The 22,247-nt window shown below is 36.4% G+C and overlaps 2 protein-coding genes across 2 annotated transcripts; one reads left to right on the top strand and one right to left on the bottom strand.

The window, feature by feature from the left end:
• Positions 1–379: 379 nt before the first annotated feature.
• Positions 380–607, bottom strand: CBG25276 (the record flags this gene model as incomplete). Its single annotated transcript, XM_045239094.1, has 1 exon — positions 380–607. The coding sequence occupies one exon, from the start codon at positions 605–607 to the stop codon at positions 380–382; it is 228 nt and encodes a 75-aa protein (XP_045099285.1).
• A 2,129-nt stretch (positions 608–2,736) lies between these two features.
• On the top strand, positions 2,737–21,654 carry CBG12386 (the record flags this gene model as incomplete). The annotated part of the gene is made up of 50 exons (XM_002639623.1): positions 2,737–2,871; positions 6,946–7,087; positions 7,135–7,219; positions 7,273–7,507; positions 7,551–7,976; positions 8,321–8,507; positions 8,551–9,074; positions 9,123–9,345; positions 11,793–12,286; positions 12,333–12,462; positions 12,508–12,612; positions 12,663–12,842; positions 12,892–12,976; positions 13,053–13,231; positions 13,349–13,408; positions 13,460–13,642; positions 13,688–13,983; positions 14,032–14,450; positions 14,546–14,631; positions 14,675–14,791; positions 14,836–14,982; positions 15,359–15,438; positions 15,481–15,670; positions 16,094–16,259; positions 16,304–16,412; positions 16,461–16,572; positions 16,638–16,752; positions 16,796–16,929; positions 16,977–17,128; positions 17,331–17,435; positions 17,513–17,626; positions 17,673–17,786; positions 17,838–17,945; positions 17,989–18,124; positions 18,173–18,507; positions 18,551–18,646; positions 18,698–18,847; positions 18,893–19,001; positions 19,048–19,122; positions 19,172–19,340; positions 19,389–19,632; positions 19,678–19,967; positions 20,285–20,421; positions 20,473–20,643; positions 20,690–20,815; positions 20,858–20,976; positions 21,030–21,140; positions 21,187–21,264; positions 21,327–21,503; positions 21,547–21,654. The coding sequence occupies 50 exons, from the start codon at positions 2,737–2,739 to the stop codon at positions 21,652–21,654; spliced, it is 8,568 nt and encodes a 2,855-aa protein (XP_002639669.1).
• Positions 21,655–22,247: the final 593 nt, after the last annotated feature.

Below are 22,247 nucleotides of genomic sequence, written 5' to 3'. Positions count from 1 at the left end.
CTGTCTCCATCCTTGGTTGTTTTGCTACTAACACCATTTCACTACAGTAACCCGAAAGTGCCTCATCGAGGTACTTTACACTATACTTTTATCTCTCGCAGGGTTCGAACTTTTGTGGTACGCTGTTGCGCTGTAACGAGAAAGGGACATTAGGAAGTTTTGGACTGTTCAAAATTCTTTTTTATTTGATTTTCCACCTCAAAATGAATTTCTCTCTCTCTCTTTCTCTCTCTCTCTCTCTCTCTCTCTCTCTCTCTCTTTCTTTCTTTCTTTCTTTCTTTCTATTTTCTACAGGAAAAGGAAAATGTTTACAAATTGTGAACTCTTTGATCGTTTCAAAGAACAACATGAAACTCTTTAAAGAACAAAAAAACAGTGTCTAGGTGACCAGATACACACATTGAAGATCAAAAACTTTCAACAAAACAATGACGTCATCACGTGTGGGAACCAATTGAAACGTGATGGTGAATGGGCACGTGGTGGTGAGTTCTGAAAATAGAAGAAGACCGTGATCATGGGTGAGGAAACAGAAACAAACGAAAAATGATATGATGAGAATAGACTTCTTCTTCTTCTTTCTCCTCTTCTCTAGCACCCTCTCCATCTATTTTCTCCTCCGGTGTTCTTTTATTTTCTCACGGGATCAAGTCACTTTTGTGTTTTCTTGCATCATCTCTTGTCATGTGAAAAGGGTGAAAAAGGGGGTGGCAGTGGTCTCTAGTAGTTATGGTTGTACCACGTCACGGGTGTAGTTTCAGATCGTATATAATATAGTGGTCGACTGTTGTTGAGGCTGAAACTTAACTTGATTCTCGTGTTTCCTTAAATGGAGAACTGAATCTTGGAGACCAACTCTACAGTACGCTTTTCGACATTTTATAAAATTTGGTTTTCATTATCCATACATTTATTTATTTATCATGTTTGACCCGAATCCCTGGAAAAATGCTTGCTGCCTTTCCCTGATAAAGAATGTTTTCTAGACTATTTGGCGCTCTAGTCTATTTCTTATTAAAGGGGAACTCCGACCAAAAGCTTTGTGGTTCATTAAAATGCTTAAAAGTCATATATTTTCCTCATATTATTGCCAACAAACTTTTTGAAAATCCGGAATCCCAAAAAAGGTGGTGAATAGGGAAGAGGATTTGAGTTCCCGAGCAATGAGAAACCTAGGCCACGGCCGCAGGACACCTTGAAAATTTATTCCCGTGTTTTTTTTCCGGCACATAAAAACCATTGTCGGTCGCCAGTCTTGGCCTAGATTTCTCCCTGCGCGGGAACTCAAATCCTCGTCCCTTTTCGCAACCCTTTTCATTTTCAACGGTATTTTTGAGGGATTTGGTTTTAAAAAATTTCGCTAAAATATTAGGAAAATACACAACTTTTCAAGCATTTTTATCAATACAAAAATCCTCTTCTCGGAGTCCCCCTTTATCGTTTTTCAATAACTCTATAAAGTATATAATGGTCATATGAAAAGTTCGATTTACCCTATGATTCGATTCAATATATCCAATTTGGTATAGTTCGAATTTAGTTTTCCGAACTTTTTTCTATTGTATTTTGTTCGCTCTATATAAATATGTAATAGATTTTTAACCAGAAAGTTTTTTGTACTATGTTAGATAGACTGTGTTAAATTAAAAATAATTTAGTGTTTTTTTGTTTCGTAATCTGAATAAAAGGTTTTGAAAGTAATAGTTTCAATGATTTTCCCCAGATTGCGAGCACTCATATTTTCAGGTCTCCCGGTTTTTGTTATCGTTGACAAAAATCTGAAAATGGGGAAGACCTGCAAAAATAATAATTTTGCCTTCTCCATTCGTACTAGGTGTCCCCGAAGTGCCAAGAGGTGCTGGGAGAGGCAAAAAGAGAAACGACGAGAGACGTTTTTATTTTGGTCATTTTCTCTCGTCTCTAGGTCTCTCGTTTTTTAACTCACAAATAATAATTATTTATGATTCTATAATCCTCTTCAGCTGTTGGCCTTTTTAATAGTAAATAACGGCGACCAACTCCATTTTTTTGTGACGATGAGATATATGTGAACACTTATTTTGAAATAGAAGTGGTGCTAAATTTTCCGTCTTTGTATTTTTCATTTTTACAAATCTATAAGCCGTAAGATGGTAGCATGTTGGTATGCGAAAATCAGAGCAGTGGAAGAGAAACTAGGTCACGCCCACAAGCTTTTCTCTTTCAAAGCTCCGATTTTTTCATACAAGCATGATCCGAAACACCCGGACTTTGGTGATAATCTTCTTTTTTAAAACTTCCATTCAACACCAATATAATTCAGCACAATCTATAAAAACCCATATGACTGCTTTTGTCAATCATAAAATAGAAAAAAAAACAGTTATGTCTAGTGAATGCAAACTCAAACTACAAAACACTGTCCGTAGAAAAAAAACTGCATCAAAGATTTCGGAACAATGATGAAATCTGCCCTTATGATCTGTTATCAGTAGGGGGTGGGTCGGAAACGGCTGATGAAGAGTAGAGGAAAGAGAAATTGGGGTATAAAATGAAATGGAAAAGAGAGAGAGAAGATAAAAAAGAAATTCAGTGCAAAATTCAAGATTTTGTACTTGAAATTAAGATGTGTTCTTCGTTCTTTCTTTTTTTGTCTTGAATTTTCGTCTAACGTTTTCTGATTTTTTTTTCAAAAATTGTCTAGTAACTTTCTCTACTTTCAGCATCCTCGCTACATTCCTAATCACTTCTTCTAAAATGTCTGGAAAATTGGAAATCATTTCTCTCGAAGAATTCGACGAACCATTCGAGGAAATTCTGAAATCCGAAGCCGAAGAAGCTGAAAAATACGCTGACAAATGGTACGGAAATTCGATTGATTCCTGGGAAACTGTCAGTTCTGTTGGTGTCAACGTCTCCTACTCCAACTATCAATTCTGAAACTGAAGAGACGTCTTCTGAGAAAACCTCCAACTTCTGTGAACATTCTGAAACCACTCTGCCCAAAACATCTCAATTCTTGAATTACGGGATCTCATTTCCTCGAATCTCACTCATATTTTATAAATATTCTGTTATGTACGGTTTTTAAACTAAAATAAAATGCTAATTTTTAATCGAATTTGATCGAAATCTACTATCACTTCGGTATCAATTAGCAGTGTACCTTATCAAATGAACAAAATTGAAAAAAAGGAGTGGAAATTTAATCAGGTCACGAGAAATTCATGAGAAGAAAAAATGAATGGATCAGGTGACATCTTTTGAACTTTTTGTCTTTTTGTCGACTGTGGTTGAACAGATGATACAAGTGGAAATGGAACAATGCAAAGAAATATATTGTCGCCTTTTTTTGCTTATCTTATCTTTTCACTCTGCAGAGAAAAAGGAAAGGGATTGAATTGGTTTAGAAAAGGGTGAATATGATTTTAGATCAACATGATTATGATGGTGGACCTAAAGTTTTGAAAGGAAATCCCATATAAGAACAACTTTTTTTTTTCATTTTTGGAATATCTTTCTTGCTTCTGATAAATGTTTGAAACATAATGAATCTTTCTTGAAAATAGATCTTGAAAAATACAAGCACACTTTTGAGAAGAAATTTGAAAATTAGAATTGCAGTTTCCAAAGTTATGTATTTTCAAAATGTTTTCTCAAAAAGATTTGTTTTGGAAAAGTTTTGGAAAGTTCCAAAATTTGCCTGCACTTTGGTTGGGCCCAAGATTCCAAAAGTATAACACGAACATTTTCATGTTCCTGAGATTGGAGAAAATCGAATTTGAAATTTACCGATTTTAAACTGTGAAAGGTGATTTTTTGGTATTATGCTGGTTTTTCATGCAATTTTCCAGAACGTTTTGCTGTTTCCAGTCGTTTTTCTGAACTGTTTGAAAAAACTGAATTATTCTTACAAAACGGTTTTTTGCAAAGTAATATCACGAAAATACTTAATATTGGGAACATTTTAATACAAAAAAAAAACAAAGTTTTACGGTCAAAATCCCCTTTGAAGGAATCCCCTTTTAAGGGGGAAATTCTCAAAAAATAAAAAATGTTCAGTTGGATTTCAAATTGGTAACATGTAGTTCTAAGATGAACAACTGTTGACAGTGACAGTTTTCGACACCTTTGACCTAAATTGGTCATATTTCGGAAGTGGAACGGTTATTATGTGGATCGGAAAAAAACATTTTTTTTCGATATAAAATTTTGAAAATTTTCAAATCTCTATGATAACCGGAAATTCTTTAAAAAAACAGGAGAGAATAACTAAAAGCCCGGGCTAGACAGGAGTAATTTTCAATGTGAGAACTTTCTCAAATCTATTTCTCATAAAAATGATGTTTTTTAACTCAAATATTTTCTCTTGCTTTTTTGAACATCACAAAACAATTTATCGCCATCTTTTAGCGTTCCTTTTTTAAAGATCAACAAACTTTCAGAGAAGTGAATTTCGAATTGTTAAAAAGAGCTTCCAGATTTGAATAAACTCTACAAACAACTATTCACTCTAGTCTAAAAAGTTCTCAGTTCACTATCTCATGAAAATGTTTTATGTATAGTGTCACAAGTTCTTTTTATTTGAATGTCATTGTTCGTTTTTATTGAAGAAAAAAAAGAAGTGAAAAGTTAACATATTAACATCAACACAAAAAGTGAAAAAAAATGAACAGAACCAGTTAGTCAGTTAGTTAGACAAGGTGTGATAGTGGTAAATGTTCCAGAAGAAAATCGGAAAGAAATACAACTTTTAAAAACTTTTCTAATGTATTGTCGAAATGAAAAAACTGACACCTGAAAATTTTCGCGGGCAGCGTTCGTGTCGATTTACGAGGCTCCGTCCTAAAATCGGTATACTGTACTGAAAAATTAATTTCGGTGAATACTTTGAAAGCGAAAAAATTCGGTCGAAAAATTAAAAGTGAAAAAAAAATAAAAGTGAGAGGTGAAAAATATTTAGTGAAAACTTGGGAATGAAAAAATTGGACCAAAAATTTGGAAATGAAAAATTGAGGAAAAAAATTGGAAGTGAAAAATTAAAAGGTGAAAAATATTTAGTGAAAACTTGGGAATGAAAAATTGAGACCAAAATTTTTGGAAATGAAAAATTGAGGACAAAGAATTGGAAGTGAAAAAATTGGGTCGAAAAATTAAGTGGTGAAAAATAGGAAGTGAAAAGTTGAGAATGAAAAAATATGCATTAAATTGGGTCGAAAAATTAAAAGTGATAAAATAAATAAGTGAAAAATACAGAGTGAAAAGTTGGGAATGAAAAAAATATGCGCAAAAATTTGAAAATGAAAAACACGATTTTTTTCCGGAACTCAAAAAAAACCTGCGTGTTTGTCGTGCCTCCGGCGCTTCAAACAACTGGCTGGTACGCCTTCGGCGCGATTTGACCTATTTTTCAATTTTTCGTCGCTTCGCTCCTCACTTTTTTTTGAAACTCACGTCAATTTATATTTAATTTTCAAGCTTTCCAAAATTTGCGGACAAACAGAGATACATAAAGAAAGAGCCGCAACTTCATTTATTTATTATAAGAATGATAATTTTAGAAAAAATGAGGACAAAATATTGGAAGTGAAAAAAATGGACCAAAAAATTGGAAACGAAAAAATGAGGACAAAACATTGGAAGCGAAAAAATTGGGTCGAAATAAAAAAAGTGAAAAAATGAGCTTCAGGTTTCTGAAATTTGTAAAAATCAACAGAAAAAATAAAAAATCAACAGAAAAAATACGTTTTTAAATCAAAAATTTTGAAAAAAGTAGCAATAGTTTACTGATTAGCCAGACTTTCGTCTGTTGATCCCTTTCGCCACGTAGAGGCTCAGTACATGAAAGGGTCCACACGCCCTGGTCTCCTAGAACCATTGTTGGATATTTTTCAAAGTTCCTTTTCCCTTGTAAGAAGCCTTGCGTACGCTTTTTATTGATATTTGTTCATTTCTTTTCATCTTTGATTGAATCTTTTGCAAGAGGGGGACGTTCAGTGGAAATGATTCTACCTAGCCATTCTAGTACTCTTTTCGCAATCGACCATCGAAAGAAAAAAAGAAAATGAACCAAAAAAGTTAAGCGTATGCAAAGAGCTTCTTACCAAAGAGAAGTGTTGTGAAAATTATCCAACAATAAATTTCAAAGAGTGTGGTTTAAGAAAGAACTAGTTTTTTCGTTCAGTATGTGGATTTTTTTCAGCAGAACGATAGGACCTTGATTGGTTAATTTCTTGCGTTACGTGAATGAAAAATATAGATAATTTGAAAAGAAAATTAGAAGTGAAAAAATGAAGTCGAAGAATAGAAATTGAAAAATAGAAATAAGCAATTGGAGAAAAAAAATGAATCAAAATCTGACCCTCACAGCACGATAACTTGAGCACTCGTATAAAAATTTTAGGTCTCTCAAAGCTTTGGGTCCCTCATTCCGCACTGATTCCTCCTTAGGCAGCTATAACCTCTTGGGACAATGTTTCAGTGAAATTTAGGAGTTCCTGTAATATTTTACACTGAACACGTACGGAACTGTTTCACCTCCAACGACGAGTTTTTATGGGCCCTTTTTAGCCTATCGCGGAGGGTCCTTCTATTAGAGGAACCCTTCTATTATTAGAGGGACCCTTATAATACAGATTTTACTATAAATTTGTTTCGTTTCTTTCGAAGTTAATTTAGATTTCAATAGACTGAAGATAAAGTAATTACTTGTTATCAGTCAAGAAGTGCCACTCCCTTCAAACTGTGTCCTCCCTCCCTCCAAAAGTATATCTTTGAGTCATGTCCATTTCGAGTGCTCTTTTCGTCTTGCTCCGCGAGCCCCAAGTGAGAGATTACTGTACCTAAGAGAGACGAAGAAATGCAGTGAAACATGATAAGTGATGATGATGATAAGCACCTGTTCTTTCCCTCGTTTCTCTTCATTTTGTTGTCTATTTTCACAAATTTCCATTAATTTAGGTGTAGATTCGCTTCCCCAATGACAATATTATGACGATTTTGAGATGGTTTTTACAAATCTCATCATTTTTAATTATCCTGGGTTACTGTACAAACCCTCAATATTATGACACGGAAATGTATAGTGACTGCTTTCAACAAGCACCAGGTTAGTAGATGGAACAATTCAAAAACGGCTTATGATGAAGTATTAAGGATGGTACCATCTCACCGCCACGTGTATTTTTCCACTAACCCAATTCGAACGAAACTACTCGACAGCAGCTCAAATGTGTGGAGCGTAAGCAATTTGAGAAAATTGAAAAATTCGTTCAAAAAAGTGTTTTTTTTCAGTGTGAACCACAGTATCGGTTATCGAGAAACGAATTGGTTGATAGCTTTACAACTTTTGGAACTTTTCATGAAAGAAAAAAGTCGAGATCTAATGAAATTGTACTGGACAGGATTAATTGTGAAAAACGATGAAGTGATTGTAGTTGAATCAGCAGATGCCACTGATGATACCATGAATGTGGCCGATTTCACATCAATGTACAATCCGTTGTGGGCTGAAGGGCAACCTCCAGAGGTATATTCTTTTTTGGTTTTTCTTCCAAAAAATAATATTTTAGGATCTCACATCAAGACAACTTGCGGGTAGTTGCATTGCATTAGATCTCAGAAACTCTTCAAATTTTGGATGGAGAGCTCTTCCATGCTCATATCAACTACCAATTCTGTGTCAGAACTATGCTTGTCTTCCGGGAACATTTCGATGTGCTGACAATTCAAAATGCATACCTTCCTCATTTCAACACGACGGATTCAAGGATTGTCTTGATGGATCTGATGAATTCGTGGATGAAGTTCTTCCTATTTCTTCGTCAACTCCAAATTCGATTTTATCAAGTATTTTGCGAGTGAATCCGATTTATGAATGGCCAATGATTGTATCGAGCGGGGGAGTTTTATCTCCAACAACGCTGAGATACGGAAAAGGAGAATGTACGCATAAATGGACTGTTTTGTCTCCCAATGATCATCATTTCATTATTTGGGTAAGACTTTTAAAGACTTGAAAAATGGAAAACATTTTCATTGGTTCTCAAAATAAGCATGATTGCTATGAAATGACATACGGATACAAGATTGGGTATACCCACATATATGGAGACATAGCAGTACTGTGCACACTGAGCCAGCAGAACGCCAGTCCTATTTTGAGATTGCGTTTAACGGATTTCTAATTATACAGAGTTTTCTAAAAAGTAAGGTGTATACCCTGAGCTCTTGAAAAACATTGAAGATGTTACTACAAAAAAAATTGAATGCAGCATTTTAAAATATTGAATCACTAAATTTCAACATACAAACTGCAAAATATATATTTTTTAAATTTCAGATAAAATGGATGTCCCCAGTAACATCGACTACTATTGCAATAGAAGGAAAGGATCAAAACGGCAGAATATTTCTGAATTCTAGAAACGCAACGTCATCTATCACTCTGACATCTTCGTCTTTCCTTTTGACTGCTTCTAATACGGATACCAGAAAAATCGAATTCCAAGTTCATTACCAAGATGCAGGTGAATTTTCCGCTTAGATCTCAAAAATATTCCCGAATTTCAGACAATTCCCTATGTAAACTGACTGAACGAAATCAACTATTTTTCAATTCTGAACTCATTCCGATGTCTTGCAACTACCATTTCTCAACCCAGATTCCCTCTTCATACGTGGCACTTTTGTTACGAAAATGTGAAGGCAATGCTCCAGATGTTGCCACAATACAATTCAACAATATGACCATATCTCTGGCACCAAGAAAATCCAAAAAGTTATTAATTGTGCCGTCGAATTCTTTGAATATCGATGTCAAATCATCATGGCCAGATAGTAACACAAAACTGGATATTCAATTTCTTGAAATAAAAGCTGGAAACGAAGAAAAAGAAGACGTTTTTCTTGTTGATACTAATTTGGAAATTGAGTGGATACCAAGATCAAGTGAAATTTGTATGAGTGGACAGTTTAGAACTCTCACTGTTAATATGATAATGACGTCATCAGAAGATTTTGAAGGATCAGAATCAGTTAGATCTACGTGGGATGTGAAGAAGTTTGCAAAAAGCTGCAGTGAAGATAATGTTCAGGTGAGTGGGTTGTCTGGAAATAATGTGTTTCAACTCATAAATTTTAAGATTGTATCTAAAAACCAGTCTGCGTATCTCACGAATTCAAGTACATTTTCTGGATTCGGACCGACTACTGTAGTCATCCATCAATCTGCTGAACCATTTGAATTTCACTCTATCTACAGTTTCCAAGAAACTCGCATAGAAGATTCTGGAAGGTATTTCGATGAGAACAATTCAGAATTGGAATCAGCGACATCATTCGTAGAAACGACTACCAATCAAATACGTAAGATACAGTTTTATGTGTTCAAGGGGGACCAAAATTTGATCGAAATTTGGTTAACATTTTTGTTCGAAATTTTTGTATTAAAATTTTCCCAATGTTACGTACTTTCATAATAGTACTTCGGAAAAATTCAGAAAAAAATCGAGATTCCCGAAAACGCCGTCGAAAATTCAAGCGCGCTTAGTTCACGTCCAAATTATTTTTATGGAAATTTGAGCCGTTTTTGAGGTCAACGAGACTTTTTTGTTCTCAAATTTTCTAAAAAATTTCCAAAAAAAAAACTTTGGTCGGAGTCCCTCTTTGAGGCTCAGTATCCAAGGGTACATCAGAAAAGGGTACATCGAGATCTTAGGGTACATTGGATCAGAGGGTACATCAGATCTTAGGGTACATCTGGGAGGTAGGTTCAAGGGGTACATCTCATGGTGGTTCTAAGGGTACATCAGGGAAAGGATCCCAGAGTACATCGAAAAGTTCTTAGGGTACATCAATCAAAAATACTGTAGTTGTCGACTGGAAGATAATTTGGTCTAAACTGCACCATTTTATTTATTTTTTTTTGTTTGTATTTGTTTGAAAATTACCATTTTTTCATAGTTTTATGGATTGATAGATTTTTTGAAGTTTGTTTTAAAGGAGCTTATTATACTGAAATTGGCAATAGGAAACAAGTCGAAAACTTGATATTTATCAGAACGAACTTTCAACCAAAACCACATTTCAAATGTGCCAGGACAGGAAGCATTGTAAATTTGAAAAAAAATCCAAATTCTTTCAAAATCTTCGGATTTGTCGGAAACATAATGGTACAAAATCGTTAAAAAGACTACGAAATGAAATTAGTTTTCAAGTACACAAAAACAGAACATTTGGGTCTGGTCGAACTTGAACCCGCGACTGTAGATTTCCGTGCACGCAAACACACCACTAGACCACTTTGCCAAGGTTCGCTTTGGCCACCACAACCCGTACATATCTTCGGTGGTTTCTAAAGTAGAAAGGAGTGCGGAGGCGGAGAAAGCAATAATTTTCAGAAGGTTTTCCAGACAAGGAATGAAAATGAGCACTGGCTAGTCGAAACTTCTGAAAATTATGACTGAAAGTCATCTACTTTTAGTTTTTCGCATACTTGTAATCCGGGCCTTTGCCGGGCCTTCGCGGGCCCTGGCATAACTTCTTTCAGAATCAATGTTTTCGAACCAACTCAATCAGATATGAGAGTTACAGAGCAAAAGGAACAAAAAAAAGCAGGCCCGGCCCGGGCCTGCCGGGCCCTGCGAGAAAAGCCACTTTATGATCTGTAACTTTTTTCATTGATAAGATACAGTATTACAAATGATACCGTTTTGTAGTACTCGTGGAGCTCTATCATATCATATATATGATTTAGTTGGTTCGAAAATAATGATTCTGATAGAAATTATGGCAGGGCCCGGCAAAGGCCTGGATTACAAGTATGGTTTTTCGCTGTCATATTTTTCTGCAGGTGTCAAAATCTGTGGAAACGAAACGAAAATCAATGAAAATTCATTAATTCCGAATTCTAACATCAAAACTGGGTAAAAAATCCTAATCTGGTCTTCCGAAATCAGAAATCAGTCGGAAAATATCTAATATTTGTCTCAAAAATTTAATTTTTAGGCCAGGTTATCGATTTCAGTTGTTTCCGATGACGTTGCCGATCGCTCGCCTCTGTATTTTATCTGTCGTTGTTCAAAAAAATTTTTCATGTAAAAAATGTGATTTTTTTCTCAAAAATGTGTCTTTTACTGCGATTTTTGTGTTTGTATCCCAAAAAATTGTTCGAAATTCACATGGAAGAGTTTCCAGAATTTTCTAGGCCAGCGGATGCAACGGCTCTTTGTCGATTTACGGGACTCCTTTTTTTACAGGACTCACTGCCTTTTTTACAGGACTCACAGCCGATTTACAGGACTCAAAATTTACAGGACTCAAAGAATTTGGATTTTTTTTCAAATTTACAATGCTTCCTGTCCTGGCACATTTGAAATGTGGTTTTGGTTGAAAGTTCGTTCTGATAAATATCAAGTTTTCGACTTGTTTCCTATTGCCAATTTCAGTATAATAAGCTCTTTTAAAACAAACTTCAAAAAATCTATCAATCCATAAAACTATGAAAAAATGGTAATTTTCAAACAAATACAAACAAAAAAAAATAAATAAAATGGTGCAGTTTAGACCAAATTATCTTCCAGTCGACAACTACAGTATTTTTGATTGATTTACCCTAAGAACTTTTCGATGTACTCTGGGATCCTTTCCCTGATGTACCCTTAGAACCACCATGAGATGTACCCCTACCTCCCAGATGTACCCTAAGATCTGATGTACCCTCTGATCCAATGTACCCTAAGATCTCGATGTACCCTTTTCTGATGTACCCTTGGATACTGGGCCCCTCTTTAAATAAAAAACAAAAAACTCAGAAAGCAACGGAATATGTAAACTTCCATCTGTGGTATACGGATATATTATGCATGTTTCTGATGAGATGTATCCGATTGGAACGATTGTTTTTATAAAGTGCAATCAAGGATATCTTCTGAGTGACAGTGCGTCGATACTGCAATGCACAGAAAACGGAACATGGGAAGATGACAACAAGCATACATACCCATCAGAACATCCGACAGTTCGTTGTCTTCCAATAAATTGTCCATCTCAGACTTCAGTTGAAATCGAAAAACATCTCGATCCGGATACGTATGAAACCGCATACGGAGTCATCAGACGGTACTTGCATGCCACAAACTACAACTTCCCGCCGTTTTGTGTTTGTGGAGATAGTTCGACATCTTTGAATTCATGGAAGTGTTACGACGATGTAGAAGGAGGGATCCTGAATGCTTGTATTCTTCCACAGACATCTGATGCCATGTTTCTTCCAGCAGGGCGATTTGTTTTCCGCTCTGGAGAGCCTGTGAGTGTTTGGCCTAATCTAAAAATCCAAACTCGTTTCGTTTCAGATTTATATGAACTGCATGCTATGCAACACTGTGATAAAACACTATACATGTGAGGATGGACTTTGGAAAACGTTAGAAGGATATGTTGAGCCATACGGTAGTTTTGAATGCAGATGTCAAGACGAGTCTGGTACTTTTTGAAGTCCTTTTGAATAAACAAATAAAATATTTTCAGGCTTCCAAGATCCTTGCATGCCATACGGATCTTATGTTCAACATTCTGGCTTTTACAGTTGCGACTGTATCAATGGTTATAAATTTTACAATGGAACATGCCAGGGTGAGTTCAGGTTTTTTCTATATAATCCTTCAATCAATTTCTTAATTCAGACAGAAATGAATGTGAGGAAGAATCAGATTTTTGTGACGATCACCGGTATTGTCAAAACACCGCAGGTGGGTTCACTTGTGACTGCCCAACCAATTACCATCTTTATAATGCATCGGGAGAAGATGTTTCTCATTGGTCTAAAATCAGTCAATGGTTGATTGATGGATACAGTTGTGTTGGTTTGTGTTTATCTCATCTGAAACAGTTCGAAATAAAAATCATTTTTAGAAACTACCTGTGTGGTCAAAAATGATTGGGAGGATAAATATGACATCAAAGTGATTTATCCACCGGATCCTTCTGTTTATTACAAGTACAGTTTTTGCGGGATCCTAGCATTCTATTCTTTAAATCGAAATTATCTGTATTTTACACCAAAAAGATTACAGAAGTGGCACTGCAATGGATTACTTATACGCAACAAACATTTGTAATTCCGATGGATACAAGTGTGTATACCAATTCCAGCAATCTTGTATTCAAGATATGTGGATCACTCAACCCAATCCAACAATGGCCTGTCCAGTATACAATCTGATAGAGAGGAATTTCTCCTACCCAACAGATGGTTTACTCTCGTTTCACATTTTCAAAACACTTGATGTCTCTTGTCTAAATAAAGCACAGACAATGATAGGTCGATTGCAATCCTGCTGAACGCTTTTTCATAAATTTCATTTTGCAGGACGCCCAAAAGTGTTTTGCAATGCGCAAGCGAGTTGGGAAATTTTACCCGCATGCATTTGTAAGAATTATGAATCATCTATAAACATATTCTGGAAATTGATTATTTCAGACCAAAGCTGTTCGAATATAACTCAATTCATCACCTGGCCTCTTATCATACAAAGAATCGATCGTCCATTGGGAGGACGTGGTTTCGAGATAACGACAGTGGTAAATTTGGCATGTGCAGATGGGTACAGAATGCCAGAGGGTAATGGGGCGGTGACATGTATCCTTCGAGGAACAAATTATGGTCAGTTGAAATTGAATTCTAAAGAACAACGCAATTTATTTTCAGAATGGGCTCCGGAAATCCCAAAATGTATCTCAACGTCTACAACATCTTCATATACTTCTTCTAATACAGCGCCAGCTGCAACAACATTAACTCCAACTGCTTTCACATTTTTCCCATTCCTGTCCTCATCTGGAACCACGCAGTCGTCTCGAGACCCATCTACAGAGTCCACGTGGCAACCCACTGGATCAGAAGGCTCTTTTATAGCATATGATGATGTTGTGATTGAAGGAAGTATGAAATTCGAAGAGAGAAGCATTTTGGATCAACAGGAGCTATGGACTCACTCTGGAGATGTTAGTTGTTAAAAATTGAGTTGGATTTGAAAAGAAAACTATTTTCAGTGGATATGGACTCCGACCGGTTGCATTATTCATCAATGGACATTCCCTGTCTCTTTCTTAGTCACTTCTGTTCCAATTCAACTTACTGCTGACCAAATTGAACTTTTAATTGATGTTTCTCAATGTAATTCAAGCGTTCAAGTAGGCGTCACATCTTCATCTGACGGCTTCATTCCTTCAATTTCCGACTTTCGACCTGTGATGAACACCACGTCATCAGGAAGTTTTGTTGTGAAATTGAAAAATTTGAAACCCAACTTAGCTGTGTCAATTACTGCCAATGGATATGTCAAAATATGTGGAGTGACAATTCGAGAAAGCGTATGTGATGAAGTGGATTATGATGGATTACATTTAAAATCATCCAAACCGTTTTCCATGAGAAGACATCTCTCAGCAACATGCACCAACAATCAAAGGTAAGATATAAAAAACTTCCGTAAGCACTGTGATTAGAAGACTGCCCTATACTTGCACCTTGATCACAATTATCTCAAAGAAATTTGAGTTTCAGACTACCTGCGGTAAATGGATATTGTGACAGTCGTAGGGGATGGGTGATTCAAAAAACCCCATGTCTCTGTGAGACAAAACCAATTTGTAAGAAATTAGTTATTAAATTTCTGTATAGTCAAGTATGTAGGTGTTACGCCTGCTCCAATAGCCCAGTTCGATCAGGTAAATAAATGCTCGTTGAATGTATGCCAAAATGGAGAGTGTGTGAATACTGGAGGAGGATTTGATTGTATTTGCAATGCTTGTGAGTTTGCCAATTTTGAACAGACATTTACATTTTAATTTTAGACTTCATAAGAGATATTCAACCAAACGGAGATCCTTACTGTCGACCGAACCACTGTGAATTGACCAGTCAAACTCGAAATAGTGGATATGATTGTGACACAGGACTCGATAATGATGAGATCAAATGCGCAAATGTATCAGGATACTGTAAGTGACAAATGGTACGACAAAATCGAAGCCGTGAAAGAGAAATGCCGGTCACCGTTGACGAAGGTCTCCCAACGACAACTACAGTAACCTAAAAATATTTTTTTTTGGATTCATTTTCTCTTTTTAACTGATTTTCAGCCAATTTTTTTAATGTCAAAAATTTTAATTTTAAGTCTTGTTTGGGAAAAAAAATAGAAAAAGCAACAAAAATCATCAAAACGAGAAAATATCCTGGAAACAATATATTTTTAGATTACTGTATTGTTCGTTGTGGGACCTTCGGCCATAGCCACCAGTGTTTTTCTTTTACAGCTCCGATTTTTTTGTAATAGAAGAATTATACTAAAGAAGTTCTAGAATTTCCGCATTTCAGCCTTCTACGGTGATTTTTGTCAATACCAAGGCTCTGCTTCAAATAACAGTTTCATTTATATGGTGATACGCGGTTCAGAGGTGAGTTCGCATCACTTTTAGTAATTCATGATTGAATTACAGAACGCAATTGCAACCAACATCTGTGACAGTGTGGACACTGAATATGCGATTCCCGGTGTCCGTTGTCTTGTAGAGCCAACAACGACCCCTCAGCCGCATGAACAAAGTGGATGTAATGTATGCGTTGCCGGCAATTGTGAATATACACCTCCCCCATTCGACGGTGGTGCCCTTTGCATTTGTGGTCCAGGTGAGAAAACAATTCAAAACATCGTGAAACCTATATCAGAAGGACCAGTCTTATATTGTCCCTTCTGGGGGCTCTTCGACCATCATTTATCTTCCGATAATCTCGTTAAAATATTGATGCATTCTTTCAAAACCCTTGAAGTTCTTTCAATTTCACAATTTTTTTCACGAATTTCTTTAAAACTGGGCACATGACTCGGAGGGTACTACATTTCGGGGGTACAAGGGGGTACACAGTGATTTAGAGGTGCAAACTCCACAGTTCGGGGTAACTACAATTGGTTTTTTTTCGGTATTTTGTTTCCCCGAATTGAGGATTCTGTACCCTCAATTTGCTCTGTACTTTTCTTGAAGGGACTCTTCTTATAAAGAGAACCTTCAGATACACAGATTTCACGATTTTCAAAACGATGAAATATTCCAGGAACATACGGTCGTTCTTGTGGAGTCAGCAAATTCTGTTTTAATGAAACCAACAATCATCAGTATTTATGTCAAAATGGAGGGACTTGCGATTTGGACAGAAGAATATGTAATTGCACGTCAATGTTTGAAGGCGATCACTGTGAAATAGCAAAAGATCTTGATACGTAAGGGAAAAAGTACAGATCGGATTTCGAATATTTTTTTTCAGCTGCTACGGCGAAAAGGACTGCGCAAACGGAGTATGTCACAATGAAAACGGCAATATGTACTGTAACTGCTTTGACGGATACATTCCAGATTTCTATGGGAATTGTACAGTCAGTATTTGTCCCAAATAATTTTCCTTGCTCATATTTGATTCTCAGATTCTCTGGGATATGTGCCAGCTCAACAATCCATGTCAGCAGGGAGGAAAATGCATTTTCAATCAAACAAGTGGAGAGCAAAACTGTGATTGTAGCAGTACCGGATGGCTAGGTTTGTGAGAATTAAAAATTAATTTAAAAATTAACTAAAAAGAGACTATCATCTACCTAATTAAGGAACTTACTGTGAAATTCAACCAAAAGTGGACGACTGTTCAGTTTGTCAGAATTCTAAACACTGTTTCAACAATTTCACATTGAATGTTCGGTGTCAATGTGATCTTGGATTCAGGTTAGCAGGCTAATCAGAAATTACATTAAAGTTGAAGTTTTAGTGGTACTCATTGTCTTGATACTGTAAACGACTGTAATTTCCATCCATGTTTTAACGGAGGAAAATGCGAGACTTTTAATTACATTGACGTTCAGAGAGACTTAATTGAATCGTATAACTGCACATGTCCAACAGGTGAGTTTTTTTTCTTGAAATTCAATTGATAATGAAAAACGATTCAGGTTTTTCTGGAACAAATTGCGAAATAAAAGAGAATCCAGATTGCTCACAATTGATTACATGTGAAAATGGAGGAACATGTTCAATAGTTTCTCCGGGAAGCGCCGTCTGTAACTGTACTGATCAGTTTTTTGGAACTTATTGCGAGCAAAGAGTAAGAGATCATAAGTTTCAAACTGCTGGAGTATGCGGATGCGCTCTAATGAGGAGGGGCGTGGCAAAGCCAAGAATGAACTTCCAGCTGACACGCCCTTTCTCACAAAAGTACGTATACCACAGCAGTGAGATCGTGAATGATAATGCGCATGCTTTCACTCCTTCGAATTCTAACAAAACTAACAAATGCATGTTTTCAGTGTTCAGATCAGTGTTCTCATTCTTATGGATGCCATGAATCTAATGGAACGATTTTCTGTGAATGCTATGATGGATTCTCAAGTCCATTATGTGATCAAGTAGATGTAAGGAATCGATTTTTTAGCTAATAATATAGCAACGGAATCCGAAAAGACTACTTGTAATTCATATATTTTAACAGGATGTGTGTAAGGCGAACGTTCTTTTGTGTCAAAATTCAGGCACGTGCAATTCTACGACTTCTGAATGTGATTGTCCTGAATTTTTCAGTGGAACTTATTGTGAAACTAACACGGTAATATTATCAAAAAGTCAAAGTTTTGACTGACTTTATGCTTCAGGATAAATGCCAAACTAACTCAATAATATGTGAAAACAATGGATCATGTGTTCCACAATCAGGAATCTGTGAATGCCGTCCGAACTTCACTGGTGACAGATGTGAAAACCAAATTGTACATTGAACTCCAAATACCTAATTTTTACTGATTGCATCTATTTTTTAGCACAGTTGCCGTGATATAACTTGTTTTAACGGTGGAACATGTCTCGAATCTAACGGCACATGTGCATGCATTCCTGGTAGTACAGGGGATAGATGTCAGGATCTGGGGGTTCATTTCATTTTAGTTCTTTTGAATGATACCTCAATTTAAGCAACCATGCATCATCACAATGCCGAACGGCTCCACGTCTCCTTATTGTCTCCATAATGGAAACTGTACGGTGACTGAAAATGGAGCATCTTGCAATTGTGATGGGACGGATTACACCGGAAGAAGATGCGATATTAGTGAGTGCCTTTGTATTTTTCAGATTTTTAATTTTTAGAAAATTCTAGAAGCCAACTTCAACTTCAATTTGGTATTCAATGGGTTGGGTTATGCTCCTGATATTGTCTCCAAACCATTTTTCAACGTTTCAATTGCTCAATTCACGATATGCTCTTTTGTCCAATACAATCACCCAGCCATCGAATCAAATGGAGCACAAGATGGTTCTATTCCAACTCTTCTCCCCTGGTTAATTGCTAGAGGATACGGAAAATCCCAAAAGATTGTGTTCGATAACAAAGGATTCTTCATCTGCGACCCAGATGACACGTGTACTCGAGATGAACCTTCCAAAAGAACCAATTACAGACCTACTACGATTTCTGCAAACACTTGGCATCATGTAGGTTGTTTTCGATGTTGCCTGAACTTATGTATACTTTTAGTTCTGCATCGTGAGTCCTGAGAATCTGACAAGTCCGAGTTACACAATCTACCTGGACGGTGTGCAGCTACTTCCGCAACTAGCTCCAATATTTAATGTAATACAACTAAAATAACTTCTTTTCTCAAAAATGTCTTCAAAATTTCAGCCAGGACCAAGCGGATATCTGCAGTTAGCTCCACCTGATCTAACCAACAAAACTTATAACCGATTTGTTGGAATGATTTCAATGACTCAGCTATACATCATACGATTGAATGAAACGCAAATCGGACAATTGGCTTATGATTGCTATACTGTATGTTGTAATTTTTCAAGAATAAAACAAATCAACCAATTTCAGACAATAAACGAAACCAGCTCTGAAATAGCAAGCAACACATTGATCAGTTGGAATGGGGGTTTTACTCGCGTCTCTTCTTCAAACCCTGGAGTATTCATTGACCCATCTGGTACTGTAATTTATCAAAATATCTTCATACGATATTCAGATTTCAGGAATTTGTAGCAGTGTGAAATGTATGTTTGGAAGGCAGGCAAACTCCAACAATTATAATTCAACTGGATCTTGTGGTGAGTAAAAATTATTGATTAAATATACCGAATTGAAGAATATTTTCAGCCAAGGATAGAATCTCGCCGACCGTGTTGAGATGTCCTCTGAACAAATATGTAACTACTTCGGAAGATTTCATCAAAGTCAAATGGTCAGATGACGAAATCTCATTTTTCGATAACATTGGAGTCGTTCGAGTCGAAGTTAACTATCATAACGGTCAGCAATTTGGAATGTAAGTCTGCCGTAATCCACCATAAATTTAAAATTTTCAAATGTCTAGTGGAATAACTGCAGTCAGATACATTGCTTTTGACGCTGCTGGAAATTCTGCAGAATGCACTTTCGATGTTGTCGTAGTTCAGAAGGCGTGTCCTTCTGAAAGTCAAATCTTCGTTAAAGGAGGAACGATTCGTTTTGGAACTACGAGAATGGCACCTTTCACATCGAAAGTCGCTTTTGTGGAGTGTAATGATAAACTATATCCAGTTGAAAATCGACCAAAGTTCTATGTTTGTGATATTATGGTTTGTTGTTTTCGTATTGTTTTCTTTTTGAAATATTCTTTTTAGGGTGATTTTCAATACGGTGGATGGTTGGATGATACACAAAGAAAATATTATCTTCCGGCATGTGGAAAAACAGTGCCAGCCGAGCAAGCAATTAATGGGACAGTTGTGGGGGATGGTACCTGTGAACACGTTTATCGAAAACTTTATGACATCATTTGGACTTCTGTCAATTGTGATAAAATTGCTTCGTGTCATATTTCTATTCGTCCTCCATGCAACAAAACTTCAATTGGTAGCATGGCAGATGTGGAAAGCGGAAGTTATGCACTACAGTATACCTTTTCAACAAAGTAAGTGTTACTCTGGTTTCAATGCGCGTTGCAAAATTTTGAGAGCGGACGGAGCTTAAATCCAAAGGCGAAGCATTTCGTAGTAGTTTTCTGGCCTATTTTTTCGATGTTTCAATAATTTTCTTTTTTAATGCGATTTTTTGCGAGTTGCACGGTGTTTCATATCTATAAAATTTGCCAGCAAATCGAGAAAATAATTGCTAGAAAATAGTCACGAAAAATACATGATCCTTTAAGGATTTCGCTATCGAACCGAAAAATGAAATTAGACCAGAATAATATATTGGGTCACACTTTCGAAGCTGAAAATCTCTCAGAAATGCGACGGAGACAATCAGTACAACAGTGTTGTCTCAACTTCAAACAAACTTTACATTAGTTCGACAGGATTCCACTGTCGACTGTGATCCATCCTACCCGATCCACGATACAACTGGGACTATCACTACTTGTGGTTAGTATATTTTGGAATCAGACTAAAATCATACAAAAAAAATATTTAAAGTGAGTTGTGCTGAAGGAACATTTGCCAATGTCACACAGAATCAGTGTATGGAATGTCCAGCAAATACTTATCGATCCTCATCGAATCCTGACCAGCTATCATGCACTCAATGTCCGGATGGCACGACAACTGGAGAAGTGACAGGAGCTTTTGACGAATCGCAGTGTTATAGTATTAATTTTGAACTTTTGAAAATCGAAAATTATGTATTTTCTAGAAATCTGCCCAATTGGACAATACGAATCGAATGGCGTCTGCCTTCGATGCCCTGTCGGAACGTTCGGACCAACTGAAGGACTTCAGAGATGCATATGTTGTGGTTTCGATATTTCAACTTATGGAGGTGATTTATTATCCCCATTCTCCTATTTTTTAAAGTCTTCAGATGAATCTAAAACCTTCGATGACTGCACAAAAGTTTGCGATCCTGGTCAGGAAATGATCAGAAGTGCAGACAAAATAGAGCCATATTGTCATGTTTGTGATGTTGGATTCTATAAAGAGGTAACAGTCAAAACGAATTTCAATTAAATTTCAAAATAGTATTCCGAATTCAGGGTTCTCGAGGTGCATGTATTCAGTGCCCACGTGGATTGATCACTTCTTCAAAAGGTTCGAAATCCATAAATGACTGCAACGTTCTTAACTGCATTGATGCTAACACACGGGTTGGATTCCATTGTTTTCAATGCAGAATAACATTCCTCTTTTCAGAGAAACGGAAATATAACAGCTGGACCGAACACAACTTATAGTCAAATGTGCATCACTTGTGAACAGGGAACATTCCAGGTATCGGATGAAATTCTGAACTTCAAAAATAAAAATTCTGAACTTCAAAAACAAAATTTCAGAACCAAACGAATAGTGACCACTGTATACCATGTACTGATCTCTCAGAAGATGCCATCGACGTTCCTGTAACATGTCAATCGACGTGTTCAGCTGATATCCCAACCGAAGGATGTAACTGTCAGCTACAATCTAGCGGGAACAATTCATTGATCATTAGGAATTGTGTGCCAGAAGTGGTATGTTTTGTTTTTGATTCTGAATAATGAGTTTTTGTTTCAGAAACCAGCTCATCAGAATTCGAACGCAATCAAAATAGTATTGCCAATAGTTTTCGGAGTTTTGCTTATTATAGTTCTGGTGGTTCTGTTTTGCTTCAGAAAACAGTAAGTTTTTTTGAATGTCTAATTTATTTTACAATTTCCAGTCACTCTGATTATATCATTTGATAACCTTATTTAGAATCATCGCTTGGGTTCGAAAAACCGACACAAATGATAATCAACACGTGGCGCTGTCCCATTGGAATGAGCCAACATCTCGATCACCTCGATCAGATGATTATCAACACTCTCCAAATTATTACCAATCGGAGACAAGATCATCTGTTGTGTTCGTGGTAATGCTCCTCCAGCTCCAACAATCCCTCGACCCAATTTACGAATAATTACGAATCCAAAAGAAATGGATCAACTTCCACCTCTTCCATCGTCATCGACGCCTTCTTTCCATGTGGATTCTTCTTATAAACACGTAGGATTCACAAGTGGAATCGAGGCGTCTTCTGGAATGAGACATCTGGGATCATCAAATATTTCTTCATTGCCACCTTTGAACTCTTCGAATAATGTATTTTTTGAAGCGAATGGATCACCGAAAATAATGAGATCAAGAGAAGAAGCATCGATGAGTGATGACAGTAGTTTGGTAAGATTCTAAACAATTCCTCAACTAATTTATTCTCGTTTTTCAGGGTTCGTTCT

The sequence above is a fragment of the Caenorhabditis briggsae genome, assembly GCF_000004555.2.
Source record: "Caenorhabditis briggsae complete genome, chrI, whole genome shotgun sequence".
In the NCBI taxonomy this organism is placed as follows: domain Eukaryota; kingdom Metazoa; phylum Nematoda; class Chromadorea; order Rhabditida; family Rhabditidae; genus Caenorhabditis; species Caenorhabditis briggsae.
Note: the sequence above shows the minus strand (reverse complement) of the source record. Positions and strands in the feature narration are given on the sequence as shown.